This window comes from Aspergillus neoniger (assembly GCF_003184625.1).
Source record: "Aspergillus neoniger CBS 115656 unplaced genomic scaffold BO87scaffold_1, whole genome shotgun sequence".
NCBI classification, from domain to species: Eukaryota; Fungi; Ascomycota; class Eurotiomycetes; order Eurotiales; family Aspergillaceae; genus Aspergillus; species Aspergillus neoniger.
In genome coordinates this window covers 531,573-547,757 of record NW_020291129.1, presented here as the reverse complement: position 1 = coordinate 547,757, position 16,185 = coordinate 531,573, and the positions used below count along the sequence as shown (strand labels likewise).

The following is a 16,185-nucleotide window of genomic DNA, read 5'->3' as shown; positions in this document are numbered from 1 at the left end:
GGGGGGAGGAAGATGTGGGTACGTACTAGTTGCTGGACGAACAGACACCACCGACAGTGTCGGCGGCTGTAGACTGGCAGTCTAGGATGCAGCTACTCAAGGTTATGGTTGAAGTTGAGGCAGCTGCAGTTGCGGTGGTTGTAGCAGAAGATCCTCCGCACTGTGAGCCACGATAGGTGTGGAAGGATCCGATATCATCCGAGCAGCTCCTTGTCTCTATATTAGCATGTGCAAACGGCTACACTAAGCGTGGTTTGTTCTTACTTTTCCAGGCAAGATTGCACATCGATGGGGAAGTCGCCGTTGTTGCAGTAACAGCTGGTCTGATTGCTGTGGAATTATCATGAGATGCTTGCTCGAAGAAGCAGATGTACCTGTATTCAACTTACTAGTTGCTGGTGCTGCAGTCGCTTGCGGCAGCCTCGGCTTGGCAGTTGAGGATGCACTCACTCAAGCTTAGCACTGTCAGTATAGACACAGAGTTAATTGTGGCAACTAGATGATACTCACCCATTGACCGCCGAGACAGCCCCGAGGAGTAGAAGCGAGATAGTTAACTTCATTGGGGAATACGGTGTGGTCTGATTCGGAGATATCTCTTGAGGGAAGAGCCAAACAACTACTTGAATAGGACTTGCAAGGTTATGAACTCGATAAGCACCTTAAACGGCCTGTTTCTTCGTCAAGGTGATGAGAGGACGCGAGAATTGAACTTGTTCGAAGTGCTCTGGTATCCAGTTCCAAGTCGCTTTGAGGCCGCTATATAGTGCTCATTCTCGGAAAGAGCAATCCGAAAACGAAGTCGTCGTGGAGCTCCATCTCGCACCCCCTCATCTCTACAGCCAATGTCAATTGACATCCTATATTGCATCCAAGACACGGGTCAAGGATGGAATTCTGGGCATCCGTCATGCGCTGCACAGCCGTACGGAGAAGGAAAATGCCAGTGAGAGTGGTGTGAGCTCGTAGACTTCTCAACCGAGATATGGAAGGACCAGCATCGGTTGCAGGGGTATCCTCTATGCGGTCAGATGTGGTTGGATGAATTGGAAGGGATGCCAAGCGCAGGATGATAGTACTTCAGGGCTGAGTGGGACTGGCGAGCCAACCCACGAGACACCTGGATCAGATAAGATAAATCAGCTGCTTGAATTGGTCCGGAACATCAACTCCGATGCACGGTCAGCATTGAGTACCCTTATTGGGAGCCATTACATCCACGGATTGCTGCCGGTCGTTCCGATTTCAGCCAACAACGTCCCCCGCGACCGAGTGGGTCAATAATACCCGGGTTGATGTATCCTACCGACTGAGGTTGGCATCCGATGCATTGTACCCTTGATATCGTTATCTCCGAGGCCCGATCCTGCTTCCCGATTTTTGGATGGGACCGCGAGAGACCGAAAGGACCACCCGGCTAATTCGCAGGCAGTATGCCTGTTGGCCGTCGTATGTGCCGTGATGGCGACATCAAGTGACATGTTCCAACCTATGGTCGGGTAATACTCCTACTACCTCCATGTGACTCTAATGTCGAAGCGCTTGTTCATATTTCCCCTTCCATGCCTCTAGTCTCAGCTGTGTGAAGTGGAGACCACGTCATCTCGGGCTTCTGTCACTGAGAGACCCAAATCTGATCTACTTCATAAGGAGCTTGGCATGACTTCTATTTCAACGGGGGTTTCCTTTCCTGAAATATTGCCTCAGGCATCCAGGTGGTGGCTATTCGACAGTCATGAAGCTCGATACCAAGCGGCTAGCTTGGGTGTTATTGCCATGGACGGTGGCATCCAGTCCATTCCCAGCCGAAGAAAGAATTGCTGTGCCAGATGGCTCTACTTATGCCAACCACATCTTCAACGCTCTGCATAACTCCATGAAGATGTTTGGCAGCGTCATGCAGCACAATGGGATGTCCGTCTTCATTGCCACGGTACCTGAAGGAACGGAATTCTACCACGGTACTTCCAGTGCATATCGTATCAACGGAACTGAGTGGCTGGCTTTTGAGCCGGAGCATGCCATGGCTTTTGCCCATCCTGGTCGGATTAGTCGTCAACAACCCTCTAGGCCTAACAACCCGCCACTTGACGATGAGGAACGGGGCAGTACGGAGAAAAGCCATGATAAGAATTGGAAAGGATCAGTTAAACATGCACATGAATTCAAATCGGAAACTGGCAGCTGGGTGCAAGATCATGCTCGGCACCGCGAACATGTGAAACCATATCGTGCAGGTTCTCGCGATAAGCATCATAAAGAGTCGGTTCACCAGCAATGTGGCTCTGATTCGGACAACAGCGGCTGGACTCAGGATCATACCCGGCACCGCGAACATGTGAAACCGTATCGTGCAGATTCTCGTGGTCACGCAAAACACCACAAGGTTGACATGACTACTGAAAGCACGGCTCACCGAGGCCTTTTCACTCGCCAATGGAAGAGATTGCAGTCAATGGTTCAGTATTTCCTAACTGATCAAGGGGAATCCCACAGAGTAGTGGTGGAAGGTCTCAGCTCGCAAGCTCTTCCTAAATCTCACGATGGTCACCATAACAAGCCTGGCCACCAGAGTCAGTCAGACATTGAGGAGCATCAAGAACAGTCATCTTGCATGCCCACCGAACCTACAGCTGAAGAACAGACGGGATATTTTCACACCTATCGCACTAAGCGTGAACTACGTCTAGTCTACTTCGATGGACAGTCGGCTGCAAAATCTCTCAAGGGTACCCTCGACATGCAGGATATTGTCCTTCGAAACGCATCCCTCTTCGATGGCAGCCCAGCAGAGGGTGACAACCTGCGTGCCGAATATCTGTGTGCCATGGCCCGCGATCAGTGGGACAATCGTATTGACGGATTCATTCGAATGGTCGGTGGCTTCGAGGTCATTCTCTGCTCTTTCGCCGATAACCTCGATGTTGTGAGCATCCTCAGCACCTACCCATCGCGCAATGGCGACGGAGGATCCCACCTCAGCTATGCCCGGGCACTTGCTACCCGGTTCGACGGCATTGGGGGTGGCAGAGTGTCCATCAACTACGACGACTTTGTCACGATGTTTGCATACCCGGACGCAATGTACTTTGACGAGCAGGGCCTTCCCCGGGTGGTCGACGATGCTGCAAAGCTGGGACCTGTACGCGCACACATTGACCGACTAGTCAGAGGACCTGACGCGACAACCCCCGGTATCAACTGGCAAAACGTCGTCGACATGATCATGACCAGATACCAATACCGCATTAGTCTGGCATTGTCTCCAGCCATTTCCACTCACCATGAACTTCGGCGTGAGCTCCACCTCGCTATCGAGCCATTTATCAACGCGCATGCGCGCAACTCGACTGCAGAGATTGAGCGTTGTGCCAAGCAGTTCTGGGTCTCAGGCGCTGATACTACCACTGTTCCGGCTCAAGCAGTTTCTCGGGTCTCGGAGCGATTGTGCTCGAGTTTGGTTGCTGGCGCGAGCGCAGAGACTTATGAGGAGGGCATTGCAATTATTGAGCATCTAAAGCACTACTTGGATTGGGCGGTCTTCAGGGAGTGCAACAAGTGCAAGATAGACGAGGTTTGTCAGCTCCCTATTTGGCCCTCTGGCTCCAAGGAGGATTTCGTTCGGCCGCGGTGTGGTACCGGTCTGGCTCATGGCTCGGGCGGCTATTGGGACATGATGGGCAAAATCCGTCAGCATTAGTATGATCCTATTGTTGTGTCTGGAACAAGGGGACTGGTATAGGTGGCCATCGTGTACATCGCATCGCGCTTGTCATCCTAGCAGTATCTCATTTTATTGAAGGTTGTCTGGCTGGGTCGTTTCGTAGGCTTGGCCATTTCTGGGTGGACGCCCAATGACGCATCTCTACTATGCATATAATATAGCTGTAAACCTTTGAATATCCCAGTATGTGTAGAATGGGGTTGGTAACTTCGTGGTTCTTTTCGCTCGAGGTATAGTTGTTGTCGTGTTGTAACACTAGTCCCAATCATGCTGTTGGGTGAGAGTAAACCAGTAAACTCGCACGAGGGCCGATCATTGAATTTTGGGGCAACACATCCACAATATAGCTGAGGCGATAAGTGCTATGTCTGAAGTGCCGCGATGGAGTTCTGCGCTTGATTGATGATAGTGTTGACAGGCTGAGGTTGAGTGGTGAAGAGCAAGTAGTAGGAGCAGCGGTACCCGTAAAATATATTCAGCCAACCTGCCCCTGACCAACAAGTGGTAACAGCACCCAACACTCAAGTACATCGCTCATTCTAGCTCGTGACTGTAGCCCGGGGGATGCCAAAGCTCAATTATGTGCAAACAGAGCATTTCCTACTCCCCAGTTGTATGGATCTTATATGACGAATGTCACGATACGGCTACTTGCTCTCTGGAAACAAGATGACATTGAACAAGACTCATAGACCTTAAAGATCAGCCGTGTTTTAACAAGCAACGCCCGGGTGGTCTAGTGGTATGATTCTCGCTTAGGGATACAAACCCAAGCATATCTGCGAGAGGTCCCGCGTTCGATCCGCGGCTCGGGCCGTTTCATTTTTTGGTTTTCTCTTTTTGCACCCCATAGCGAGAAAAGGAAGAAAGGACATAACAAGAAAGATAGATAGATAAATAAATAAATAATATGAGGAAACCACATGCTTACTACCTTCTTTATTAACATTTTAGTTCTTCCTCCCCAAAGCTCGGACCGCTGTAATATGCAGCTTCATTAGCAGTACCACCCGTAGGAACCGTCGTTCCTCCGTTCATTGTACCCATGTACTGCGCATCGCTACATCTGTAGCAGCTACGGTTCTAATCGATCAAAGCGTCTGAGTATCATATAGAAGTATTTGCATTATAGAACATAGGATATTCACATAGAAAAATATCAGCACAGATCGTAACCGCCAACCAACAAACGCCCTCGAATGACTCGTCGCTCCCAACGGGCTAGAATACAATGATAGTCATAAAATCAACCCGCGTGGTTGAAGCCTTCTTGCTGCCAATCGTCTCCATGGAGCTGCTGGCCAGTGTAGCCACCGCTACCGCTGCCTCCGCCGGCCATCGCTGCTGCAGCGGCTGCACCAAGGCTTGCGCTGCTATGCTTCTCGATCTCCATGGTACTCATCATATACAGCATGACGAATATCAAGATGTGTAGAGCAAAGCAGTAGCCCGCAAAAAGATTCCGGCTCGTGCGGTTAGCGAGAATGATCCGGGTAAGGGAGAATACGATTCGCTCCGGTAGGCTCATGCGCTTGTATGCACGCGTAGATTCACGGCCCCGGAAGGCGGCAAATGGTGAGATCTGAGCCTCATACGCGGATTGATAACGATCAAGGGAAAGCCCTGACGGCGTGTCCGCTGATGGGTGGATGGACGAGGCATTGGGCCTGCTTGCGTAAGCAGAGGCGGACGATGATGCGCCTGGGCCACGGTTGTATGTTGAGACATAGCGTGTCTTCTCATACAGGCTGAGGTTGTCTTTTTGTAGAGAAGCCACCTCTTGCCTCAAGGACTTCACTGTGCCGTACAGCTTCGACAGCTCTTCCTCCAGCTCAGCGTTCTTCTTCTTGAAACGATCACGCTGGGCTTGGATCATAGGCAAAAGACCCGAGCCGCCCCCGACTGGCTCTCCCACACGGATGGAGTCCATCGTGTTGGCCGAAGCCATGGACTGGTCAAAGCCCGAGATGATGGACGAGGTGGGCGACACTGCGCCCTTGCGGGACGAGTGTGGGTACTTGGAGGTATAAGTACCAGCAACAGACATCGCCGAGGACGGGAATGTGTTCGCAGCCTCCTCCTGTACACGGAGAAGATCATTCTCCAATGTGGTAGAGAGCTTCTGCGACTTTTCCAACTCCTCCTTCGTGGTGGAGAGATCCTCACGAAGAGTCTCTAGCTGGCCCTGAAGGTCGCGATGGGATACTCGTAGAATGGTGAGCTCGTCTGTCAGCTTCTTATTCCTGGCGAGCAAGAGCTGCTCCAAGCTATTTTTGTTCTTTGTCCCATCCTGGGACTTGGTAGCCGCGCCGTTGGCGTTCGCAGCGTCTGTAAGATCGGCAGCATCATCGTCATCACCAGGCGAGAATTCAATGGACTGGAACTGTCAGATAGCCAATCAGAATGGAAGGGTATTGAGATATTACCTTGATCATCTCCAGTTCCCGACGGATGTCTTCATAGTCAGCGACCTTCTCCAACTTTGAGCGCAATTCTTCCTTCTCAGCCGTAACATTTGTGATCTGCCTCTCAGCCTGAGAGTACTTGGACTCCCAGGTGTGTCGCTCAGACTCCTTGTCAAATCGTGCAGCTTCAAGTTTGCGCAAAAGGGACGAGTTCTCTGACTGAAGACGCAGGTAATCAGGGTCATCTTCGACGGACGCTGCGTGGCCCGATTGCGAGTGGGAGACGGCTTGAGCCAGCTCGAGCCTGAGTTGCTCATTTCTCGCCTCGACTTCCGCCAGCCTCAGGCCTGTCTTCTCCAACTCAGTCGAAACCAATTCGAGTTCCGCAGCGCTAGCTCCGTGAGTGGTCTCGCCGCCCTCTTCATCCTGGTCCAAGCGTTGTGACACCTCATAGCTTGCCTTAAGCTCCTTCACCAAACGCTCCTGGTTCTCCACCTTCTCCTCCAGACTCTTCTCCTTGGCCGTCCAATTGTTCGTTTTCTCCGACAGCACCGCCGACCACGACTCCTCGACCTCCTTGATTTTAGATTCCTGGTTCTCCTCTAGCTTCTTCCTGGCCGTCCGTTCTTCTTGAAGGCGCTTCTCCGTATCCTCCAGCTGAGAGGTGAGACGGTCGACGGAGCCTTGCAGGCGATCACGTTCCGAGGTCAGTTTAGGGACGGTTTCTTCGGAATGGACGAGGGAATCGATAGATGCTTCAAGGAGAGGGTAGGGATCAGGCGCTTCGGACAATGATGAATAGAGCTGTAGGAAGGCGGACGAGGAGGCCTTGCCCTGGTTCGTGAGAAGATCAATGAACCCCTGGTAAGCTGTGAAATGTCAGCGACGGCCGGACGAATGCGGTTGGCCCACCACGAACCTTTCAGAAGACCCTTGTACTCGGCAAGCTTAGAAGAGTCATCTAGCTTCCTGAAGTCCTTTGTCTTCTGGGCGAGATCTTTGCGCTGGACGAGTGCATCGCGCTGCTGAGCGACGATGTCAGATGCGGTACTGTCTAGCTTTGCGACCGTACTGGCGAGATCGATACCTATATCAAGGGACTTGTCAGCTGCCGGCTACTTTTCGACCCATAATTCTAAGATCGAGGCGACAAACCTCGCCAGGCCGCAATGGCACGCTGGAACTTGTTGGCTCCTTCCGGTAACTTGCCGGCGGCGGGCTCGGAGTTGTGACCATCCTGGCTATTGTCAGGGACAATGCCTTCGGTAAGGGCGAAAGCGTCCATGGTTGAGATTTGGGAATAATCCGCTTCAATGGAGCAAGAATCAGCGCAACACCCCCATCCAAGACCGGACCGGCAACACCACGACTATCCAGAGAGGGACAAGTAAATGAAGCCAGTTAATGTGAAACTACAGCAATGCGGAGTGACACGCCGACCGGGCCGATGATCTTCCGAAGACAACAATGAGCAGAGATGCCCAATCGCGTGATGAGATGGCGTGTATATGCAAGGAAGAGGTGTCCTCTTTATGACAAGACAAGATACTGATAGTCAGGATTCTAGTGAGTTGACACTTCAAGACGAGATTCTCCTGGATCGATGCCGGTAGGTTCCTATCCGATCGTGGTTCAGCCCCGTTATTTATAGCAACTTGGCCACGTTCGTCTCAGATAGGGCCTTTTTCAGGTAAGGATATGCTGAAGAGACCCCGAGTAAGCAGTGGCTTGAGATGTATCATATGTGCTGCCTGCAACCTTAAAGTCTGCCTCGTCAGTGGTGATGAAGCAGCTGAAGCTGTCACAATTGCAGTCAAAACGGCTGAACTATCAATACGCAGATCGATACTTATACTTGCACCTGAACACAGAATTGGTTCAAGCAGACAGTATTTATGAAGTAGAAGATTACTGACTATCAATTGCAGTTCTTCACAAGAGATAACTATAGTTAAAGTGATAGACTGATAACTAACTGCAATCATAGAATGGACTCCACCTGAGTCAGCAGATAACCCCGGGCGGGTCCACCCGCGCCCAGCCTCGCCCGACTGAAGCTCCTCCCAGTTCCTGTCCTGATCTTCCTTCCCCTCACGTCTCCATCTTGTCAGGAACCATCTCTTAAGACACCGAGCTGGCCTCATCATGGTGTCGGAAGAGGAGGGCATCAGCCCGCGCAAAAGGCGGAAGATTGGCCCTCCAAAAGCTGCACCTTATGTGTTCCGGTCCCTCTTCGACCAGGTGCCCTTGAATGCGGACAATGATGACGAGGATGTCCATATCACCTGCGTCGAGTATTGGAGTGCGTCCAGCATTGTTAATGAGAGAGCCAAGCTAATTGGATGATTTCTAGATGATAATCTATACATTGGTACCTCTGCCGCCGAGATCCTGCATTTCGTCTGCCTTCCACCGGACCCCTCGGACAAGTCGAACGAGCCATCATTCATCCTCGCCTCAAGACTACCGATCCCTTTCTCCCAGCCTCCGTCAGCAAAGCTTCCGGGAATACAGCAAATTGTGTTACTGCCAACGGTGAACAAGGCGTGTGTGCTATGCAATGGAACGGCTACATTCTACATGTTGCCGGAGCTCAGTCCGGCCTTCGGGAACACCAAGGTCAACAACTGTCGCTGGATCGGTGGGCTGGATTTGAATGCAACGGATGAGTCGGATAACCCCGTTATCATGATCGCCGCCCAGAATCGGATGATGTTGGTCAGAATTGGCGATGATGCTCGACGGATAAGGAACATCGAGTTTCCTGGCTGCCTGGTGGCGGCGCGGAGAGGCATAATCGCCTGCGCTGCTGATACACATGCGTACTCTTTATTGGACGTGGAAAACCAACAGAAGATCCAGCTCTTTCCTGTCTCATTTTCCAGCGAGGCATTCGACTCGGGTCCTGCCGGAGACAGATCTCCGTCGTCACCCTTCGCAACCTCGCCGCTGGAGAGCCAGCATGACAGAGGATCCGGTCCGAATCCGTTCGCCGGGATGCTGCAGCCAAAGACTCATACCTCGCCACATGACAGGTCTAGCTCTGTTACGCCAGAGCTGTCTCCTGCTGGGACCCCGCGACAATCGATCTCGAAAGACCGAGCCGAAAGTGCTTCTCCGAGGATATCTCCAACCCACTCGACCCGCGACTCCCAGTCAAGTCCCGATGACCGAAAACCCCTTCCACCCATACCCAAGCCGCCCACACAGCTGAAGCCTCATGTGCTGTCACCGACCTCGTCGGAGTTCTTGCTCGTTAGAGGAACCGATACAACTGAGCCCGGAGTTGGCATGTTTGTTAATGTAGATGGCGATGTGGTCCGTGGTACAATAACATTTCACAAATACCCCGAGTCAATCGTGATCGACAAGGGCGACGAAACTCATATGATACCATCACCGGAGAACACGCAGGATGAGCTTCTTCTGGCGGTTATAGAATCAGAACAGGATGGCCAGAAACGGAAGTTCCTGGAAGTGCAGCTCTGGGATGTCGATCCCGGGGAGGCGGAGGACCACAAAACCTGGGTAGAAATACCGTCGGCCAACGACATGCAGACTACCCATGCTGGTCTATGCCATACAATCAGCCCAAGCAAGCTCGAGGTATCTGAATTGGGGAATCTGCTACGTATGGTTCGTCTAAAAACTCCGTTGTCGCCCCGTGTACCGGCAGCCGACCCACGAACGCAATCATCGATCGAACATCTGCAAAAAGAAAAGGAGCTCTTTGAGGCTCAAGAATTGACGGACTCAGAAGGCTCAAAGGAGCGTGGCTGGGAAGCGGAAAGGAACGCCGAAGAAGCCAGGTTTGCGCGTGAATTAGGCCAGACGCAAAGCAGCATGGTATTGTGGAACGGCAACCAGATATGGCGGGTGGTGAGAAATCCATTGACCACACAGCTCAATGATGCTCTACAGGCGGCTCAGGAGACAGGCGCTGGCGACTCCAAAGCCTTCCGGAAAGCAGTTGCCGATATCATCCATCATGTCCAGACAACGGAGCCCAAGTCCGAATCAGAATTCTTGGGTTTGAATTATGTGAAGCAGAAAGCCAGCCTGCTTCTTTTCGCAGACCTTATTTTCATGGACCCGGATGTCCGAAGCGATGCGATCATTGATGACACGGAGCGAGCCCTCATAGTTGGAGAACTAGATCCACGTATTGTGTTGCTGCTAGTTCCCCTCTTGCGACGCGAGGTCCTCCAGGGCCCGCAGGGAATCTGGGTTCATGCTGGTCTTGCTGAGGTCACGGAAGCCTACGTGCAGCGGCTCGACAAGACAGAGAATAGCGGAGCTTCCGACGCAGCAGTTCTGGATATGATCAAGCGGTTCCTATTCTCCTGGCAGCAGAAGAGGGGTTACGGCAGTATCACGGATGAAAACTATGTATTCGACAGTGTCGATGCAGCTCTTCTGCACCTGCTTCTGGAGCAAGATGCACAGTTGTCAGCAGAACAACGCGTAAAGTCTTCTATTCGCGCGGAATTGAACCGTCTAGTGGATAATTGGAAGGGTAGCTTTGACCGGGCAGTGGCGCTGCTGGAAAGCTACCGGCGCTTGTTCGTGCTCAGCCGCTTGTATCAGAGCCATAGAATGTCGGGGAATGTCCTCAAAACCTGGCGACGGATTATCGATGGCGAGGAGGATCGCGGTGGTGAGGTCACTGTGGGTGGAACCGAAGCGCAGATGCGACGGTACTTGGTCAAGATCAAGGACGCACAGTTGGTGGAGGAGTACGGAGCATGGCTGGCCCAGCGCAATCCCAACCTGGGTATTCAAGTGTTCTCAGACGGCACGAGCCGGGTCAAGCTGGAGACTACGGATGTGGTCAGCTTGCTCAAAGAGCGCGCGCCAAACGCGGTGCAGGTGTATTTGGAGCATCTCGTCTTCGTTCGAAATGTAAGCGCCATCCTCATTTATTTGAATCATGCTAACACGTCCAGCACACCCAATACGCGGACGACCTACTCTCCTACTACCTGGACACCGTGCTCTCCGTGCTCGAGTCCTCCCCAGAAGCGCGTGCATCGCTCGCGGAGTCCTACTCTACGTACCGCGCCCTGCAGCCGCCCAAACCTACTTACATGAATTTCATCACCGAAAATACACCCGCCGAGCCATGGTGGCAATCCCGGCTCCGCCTGCTCCAACTCCTCGGAGGGGGCAGCGGCGGGCACTTTACCTCCCTGCCCGCGCGCAACCTAACATACTCCATCCCAGCGGTGCTCGCGCGGATCGAGCCTTTCCAAAACGAACTGGTATCAGAATCAGTGATCCTCGACGGCCTACAAGGCCGACACCGCGAGGCACTCCACCTACTCACCCACGGCTTGGGCGACTACGACTCCGCGGTGCGATACTGCCTCTTCGGCGGCCCGCGCAGCACCAGCACGACAGGAGCCTTAGTTGAATTCGCCGAGCGCTCCCTGCAATCCGAGCTCTTCCGGTACCTGCTGGACGAGTTCCTGCAGATCCAGGATCCATCGGAGCGGCTCGAGCGGACAAGTGACCTGCTGGGACGATTTGCAGCGTGGTTCGACGTGGGCGAGGTGCTGCGCGTCGTGCCAGACGAGTGGAGCGTGGACCTCCTGAGCGGGTTCCTGGGACATGTGTTCCGGGTACTGATTGCCGAGGGACGCGAAGTGCGGATCGAGCGGGCATTGAGCGCGGGGCTGAACCTGCGGATTGGAACGGAGTATATCGCAGGAGTGGAGAAGCTAGGTGGCTGGGTGGAAGATGAGAGTGGACTGCGCCGACTGAAGGATGGCGGAGCAGCAGCGGAGGGAAGTGATTTTGGAGAGATGGTGAATGCCGAAGCCGAAGCCAACACCAATGCCCACATTAACGAATGATGTATATACCTAATAAAGAATACATTCACATGACACTTATCAATTACATGACCCAGACCATACCAAAGAAAGGAAAAAGAAAATCAATCCAACTCCGGCACCGGCAACCCGTTAACAATCTTGACCTTCCTCCCCAACTTATCCAACGCCTCCTTGGAATTCCTCGCCCTCAACTCACTCGTCTCCTCATCACTCACCAACACAAAGTCATACGTAAGCAGGGCATGATCCTCCGAAACCCCATACTTGGCCGCATACTCCGGCCCAGCCTTACCAATATCCACGACCAGCGAATCCTTGACCCCGAAGACGGCATCAGAAGTCTCATAGGGGTCATTACGGAGATACAGCGCCCTACACCACACATTGTTAGCCCAGTCCCAATCCCATACCCATACCCCCCTCCCCTCCGGGGAAATTCATCTACTCACGTAATCAAATGATCAAACCCCCCCTTCTCAAACATAAAATGCATATGACTCGGGCGATACGGATGTCTCCCCAACAACTTCAACAACTTCCCAACCGGCCCATCATGCGGAATCGGGTACGGAACGGGCGTAATAGCCTTGAACCAGAACACTCCTTCCTGATCAGAAGTCATGATGCATCGACCGTCAGGTCCATCTCTCCCAGGATACTGCACATCATAATGGCCCGTCGAATCCGTCTCCCAAATATCGATCTTCACGTCCTTGACGGGCTTCCCGTGGGTATCCTTCACCGTGCAGACGACGAGGAGGGGCTCGCCGGCGGGATCGTGGCTGATGCTGGCCCCCGGGGTGAGGGGCTCGGCGTCGTGCGTGTGGAATGGGCCCAGCACGGTGCCTTCGGTGCTGTTGGGGGGTTTGGGGTGGTCGATGGAGTCGACGAGGATGGAGAGGCCGAGGATATCTGATAGTAGGATATATTCCTGGTGTTGTTAGTAGCTGTCTAGCTAGCTAGGAAATCGTGATAGGGTATTGGTATTATTACCTGTCTAACATCCGAGCAAATCTTTCCTACTTCCGTGAGGAATCTCAACCCGGTCATCCACTCATCCGTGCTAAGACGGGTTTCTCTTGCGAAGTCGTGAAGGTGTGTGACGAGTCGCTCGAGAATGTATTTTAGTCGTTCGTCTTCGCAGAGGGAGTTGATTCGGATCACGTTCTCGGTGATGTTGTCGACCGTTAGGTCTTTCATTGGGGGGATTTTCACTTTGCTGGGGTCCATTTTGTCTTTTCACTCCCTGTTTTCTTCTTCTTCTGTTGATGTGTTTGTTTAGGGAAGTGGTGAGGTTGCAATTGGGAAGAGGAAGAGGCACAATTGCAATGGGTATGGAGATGGGTTGGTGGGGGGGTGTTACTCTTCTATATGTTGACTGCGGGGACACCCCACATTTCCGATGGTGGGTGGTGGGTGGTGGGTGTGAATTGAGCGATGGTTATTGGTTGGGTGGGTTCGGATACGCTGCTACGTAAGCATCACTCAGCGAGGAGGGTCGGCTATGGCCATTCCCGAGTTCATTTTTAAGGGCTGGTCGGATTTATGAGGGATATATGCGTGTATTGGATCGAGGGATTGGCGGACGATCTGTGGGGTGCATGTATTGAGTTCTTCTCTTTGCACATAGTCATTGTATTCAGTAGTAGTGCCTGTTGACTGTTCAGCCTGTATGCGGGGTGCGGATCGCCCATCGGCAGTTGGTGCCGCGGCGGGAATGACAAACTCCGACACAATTATTCCCTGGTTCTGTACACTGTATGCATGCAGTCACATTATGCTATGCCCATCCATGCTATCCAATATCCAATATCCAATATCCAATATCCAATATCCAATATCCAATCCATCCAATCCATCATTCATCCAGAATTTAAACCGGGATATCCGCTAACTCGCTCAATCAAAAACCTAATTACAACTCCCTGTCCAAGTACCCATGTCCAATCCATAATTCCAAACAAAGTCGGGTCGTCAAGCTATGCCCGCACCAACTTCCGCTCCCGCTCTCGTTCTCGTTCCTGCTCGCGCTCCCGCTCCCGCTCGTTGCTCACTTCATGTCCCTCCTTCACCGCCGCCGCCACCCGCGTGTGGTGGTCCACCGTATCCAGAATTGCCTGCATCAGCCGCTGGTTGGCATCCGGGTCGTCATCGTCTGCCTCCGCGTGCCGATGCAGGCTGACCCGTCGCTCATGGCTCATCCCGCTGCTCCCGTGCATCTCGCTCATGGCCCGCCGCGGTGACGTCTCCTTGGCTAGCGCCATCCCCGCAACCGGTCCTCCTGTCGGCGCGGACTCGCGGCGCACGCTGTACTCGGACGGCACCTCGCGCTCACGAGGTCGCTGCTCCGTCTCGGGCAACATCGGTCCAGACACCGGTGTCGGGGCTGCCGTCGACGGTGGTGCTGCCACGGGAGTAGGTAGTGGATGGGTCGAAGAGGCCTCCTTGGACGAAGGCGGCTCCTCCGCTCGTTCCCGGGACGTACGGTCGACCCGTGTCTCGCGCAGCTCGTCCTCCTTGACGTCCTTCCAGGAACACTTGGCATGCTTCTTGGTGCACCCCATGCAGGCAGTCAGGTTCTTCAAACAATCCATGTGTAGCCGGCGACACCGATCGCAGGGCGGCAGGATGCGCTCGCCCCGTGAGAGTTCTTCCATGCGCGCCACCATCTCCATCTTGTGCGGGCCGCCGTCATCCTTTTCGTGGTGGTGGGACTTGGGCGGTGGCAGAAGCGAGGAGGGTGTATTGGGAATGGCAACCGTAGCGGGTGCCGGAGTGTACAGGTTGTAGTCCGCCGCATCCGACGCTCGCGGCCGCGGCCGGGACGACTGCCGACTACTGGAGCCGGGGCCCTCTTCATAGCTGCGCGCCTGGCGATCCTGGGTAGTAAAGAACTTCTTCATGAGCTCGGCGCGGGTCGTCGGCGAGGCGCCTTTGATAGAGGTGCCGTTAATGATAGTAACATTGTCCGTATTGGAATGCGAGAACATAAACTGCGACGACAGCGCATTCTCCTCCACAGTGGCTTCTCCGCCGCCGGGCCGGCCGGCATTCACGGCAACAAAACCAGTGGAGGGAGACTGGGCGCTGGCAGGGGTGCTACCATTCGGATTCTGGGCATGGCCATTGGCATCGCGCCACGCAGGGCTGATGGATCGTTGTTGTTGCTGCTGTCGCTGCTGTCGCTGCGAGTGGAGCGACATGTCGTTCTCCCGACGGGTGACGATTGCCGTCCGGCGGTTCTTCAGACGGTGATTCAGTTGTCGGGCGCGGGCAGACACTAGCAACAATGGTTAGTTTAGCTTGTAGAAGATATCCATGTCAGACATACCCTGGTCGGCCATCTGGATGATCTGCTGGAGGTTCTTCTCCAGAATCTCCAATGCGCCCAATTCCTTCTCCTCATCCTCAATGATCGGCTGCGGGGGGATCATCTTCTGGGGCATCCCCGAGGCGATCAACACAAAATCCTCCTCGCTGATCTCCACCCGACACTGCTTGGTGTAGAATTGACACACTCGCACCCCGTTGCGCGATTTTTCCAGGTTGAACTGCTCGGGCTTGTTCTTGGCAAACTCGACCACATCCAGCCAGGTCACGTTGGGGGAGTCCTTGCCATGCGACTTGAGCACGCGAGGCGGTCCATCGAACAAGCGCTCGAAGCGCTTGATCAGGATGGGCCCCAGCGGACAAGCGCCCAAGTTCCCGGCGATGCTTTCGTGACGATGTAAGACGCCGTCGTACTCGCCAATGAGATGCACAATGGCGGGCATGGTATCATCGACGGAGACGAGAGGAAGGTTATCCGGGTATTGGCGGGCGAGGTAGTTGATCTGCAGGTGATTCGAATGGGTTTTGGGAACCTTGGACGCGATAGGAGGGAAATCGCCGGAAGGTGAGCGCGGTCGTTTACTGGACGGCTCAGCCGTCGCGGTTCTGGACTCCATGGTGATGCCGGAGGTAGTAGGCGACTCCAAGGAGGAAGTGAGGTAGGGGAAATCCGGGTGGATTGCGACAAAGCGAAGAGCCGCGGAAAATACGGGGCAGGGAGGGGGGGGAGGGATAAATGGGGAGGAACCCAGAGAGGAAAAAAGGGTTTATAGAGGAAATGAGTAATGAGAATACTGGCGAAAGACGGGCTGCCGATGGCGGAGCATCAGGCTCCAGAGTGCGGGTTCAGGTTCAGCCACTGGGCAGCGCGTGCTGCGTTCGAGTTAGG

At 53.6% G+C, this 16,185-nt stretch overlaps 7 protein-coding genes and 1 non-coding gene across 8 annotated transcripts in view; 4 read left to right on the top strand and 4 right to left on the bottom strand.

Annotated features, from left to right (window-relative positions):
• BO87DRAFT_411630 (uncharacterized protein) overlaps nt 1–563 on the bottom strand; it is a gene marked incomplete at both ends in the record, with an annotated part of 1,117 nt that extends 554 nt beyond the window's left edge. The window contains 4 exons of the mRNA XM_025626449.1: nt 27–209; nt 265–330; nt 390–455; nt 511–563. Coding sequence (XP_025485123.1) covers nt 27–209; nt 265–330; nt 390–455; nt 511–563 — 368 coding nt within the window. The remainder of the gene's footprint in view (nt 1–26; nt 210–264; nt 331–389; nt 456–510) is intronic.
• Nucleotides 564–1,735: 1,172 nt separating this feature from the next.
• Nucleotides 1,736–3,700, top strand: BO87DRAFT_402667 (uncharacterized protein; the record flags this gene model as incomplete). The annotated part of the gene is made up of 1 exon (XM_025625700.1): nt 1,736–3,700. One exon carries the CDS (start codon nt 1,736–1,738, stop codon nt 3,698–3,700), a length of 1,965 nt encoding a protein of 654 aa, XP_025485122.1.
• Nucleotides 3,701–4,449: 749 nt separating this feature from the next.
• BO87DRAFT_t10 lies at nt 4,450–4,540 on the top strand. The gene has a single exon. It is a non-coding gene; the product is annotated as a tRNA-Pro (tRNA).
• Nucleotides 4,541–4,970: 430 nt separating this feature from the next.
• On the bottom strand, nt 4,971–7,414 carry BO87DRAFT_296261 (CCAAT displacement transcription factor COY1; the record flags this gene model as incomplete). The annotated part of the gene is made up of 4 exons (XM_025618983.1): nt 4,971–6,101; nt 6,151–6,998; nt 7,049–7,216; nt 7,285–7,414. 4 exons carry the CDS (start codon nt 7,412–7,414, stop codon nt 4,971–4,973), a joined length of 2,277 nt encoding a protein of 758 aa, XP_025485121.1.
• Nucleotides 7,415–8,218: 804 nt separating this feature from the next.
• BO87DRAFT_371822 (putative TGF beta receptor associated protein 1) lies at nt 8,219–12,018 on the top strand. The gene is made up of 3 exons (XM_025622130.1): nt 8,219–8,431; nt 8,483–11,031; nt 11,076–12,018. The coding sequence occupies exons 1-3, from the start codon at nt 8,275–8,277 to the stop codon at nt 11,982–11,984; spliced, it is 3,615 nt and encodes a 1,204-aa protein (XP_025485120.1). The 5' UTR covers nt 8,219–8,274; the 3' UTR covers nt 11,985–12,018.
• On the bottom strand, nt 11,976–13,368 carry BO87DRAFT_323444 (intradiol ring-cleavage dioxygenase). Its single transcript, XM_025620032.1, has 3 exons — nt 12,960–13,368; nt 12,416–12,897; nt 11,976–12,338 (listed from the first exon to the last, which is right to left on the bottom strand). The coding sequence occupies exons 1-3, from the start codon at nt 13,194–13,196 to the stop codon at nt 12,068–12,070; spliced, it is 990 nt and encodes a 329-aa protein (XP_025485119.1). The 5' UTR covers nt 13,197–13,368; the 3' UTR covers nt 11,976–12,067.
• A 236-nt stretch (nt 13,369–13,604) lies between these two features.
• Nucleotides 13,605–13,903, top strand: BO87DRAFT_4259 (uncharacterized protein). Its single transcript, XM_025627332.1, has one exon. The coding sequence runs from the start codon at nt 13,639–13,641 to the stop codon at nt 13,858–13,860; it is 222 nt and encodes a 73-aa protein (XP_025485118.1). The 5' UTR covers nt 13,605–13,638; the 3' UTR covers nt 13,861–13,903.
• On the bottom strand, nt 13,903–16,100 carry BO87DRAFT_4245 (C6 finger domain protein). Its single transcript, XM_025627236.1, has 2 exons — nt 15,298–16,100; nt 13,903–15,246 (listed from the first exon to the last, which is right to left on the bottom strand). The coding sequence occupies exons 1-2, from the start codon at nt 15,911–15,913 to the stop codon at nt 13,946–13,948; spliced, it is 1,917 nt and encodes a 638-aa protein (XP_025485117.1). The 5' UTR covers nt 15,914–16,100; the 3' UTR covers nt 13,903–13,945.
• Nucleotides 16,101–16,185: the final 85 nt, after the last annotated feature.

Coding starts and splice junctions, on each gene's coding strand:
- BO87DRAFT_4245 (XM_025627236.1), bottom strand. CDS start 15,913: ATGGAGTCCAGAACCGCGACGGCTGAGCCGTCCAGTAAACGACCGCGC. Junction 15,247..15,297: donor CATCCAGATGGCCGACCAGG/GTATGTCTGACA, acceptor CATTGTTGCTAG/TGTCTGCCCGCGCCCGACAA.
- BO87DRAFT_323444 (XM_025620032.1), bottom strand. CDS start 13,196: ATGGACCCCAGCAAAGTGAAAATCCCCCCAATGAAAGACCTAACGGTC. Junction 12,898..12,959: donor TTTGCTCGGATGTTAGACAG/GTAATAATACCA, acceptor TAACAACACCAG/GAATATATCCTACTATCAGA. Junction 12,339..12,415: donor GGGTTTGATCATTTGATTAC/GTGAGTAGATGA, acceptor TGTGTGGTGTAG/GGCGCTGTATCTCCGTAATG.
- BO87DRAFT_371822 (XM_025622130.1), top strand. CDS start 8,275: ATGGTGTCGGAAGAGGAGGGCATCAGCCCGCGCAAAAGGCGGAAGATT. Junction 8,432..8,482: donor CACCTGCGTCGAGTATTGGA/GTGCGTCCAGCA, acceptor GATGATTTCTAG/ATGATAATCTATACATTGGT. Junction 11,032..11,075: donor ATCTCGTCTTCGTTCGAAAT/GTAAGCGCCATC, acceptor TAACACGTCCAG/CACACCCAATACGCGGACGA.
- BO87DRAFT_4259 (XM_025627332.1), top strand. CDS start 13,639: ATGCGGGGTGCGGATCGCCCATCGGCAGTTGGTGCCGCGGCGGGAATG.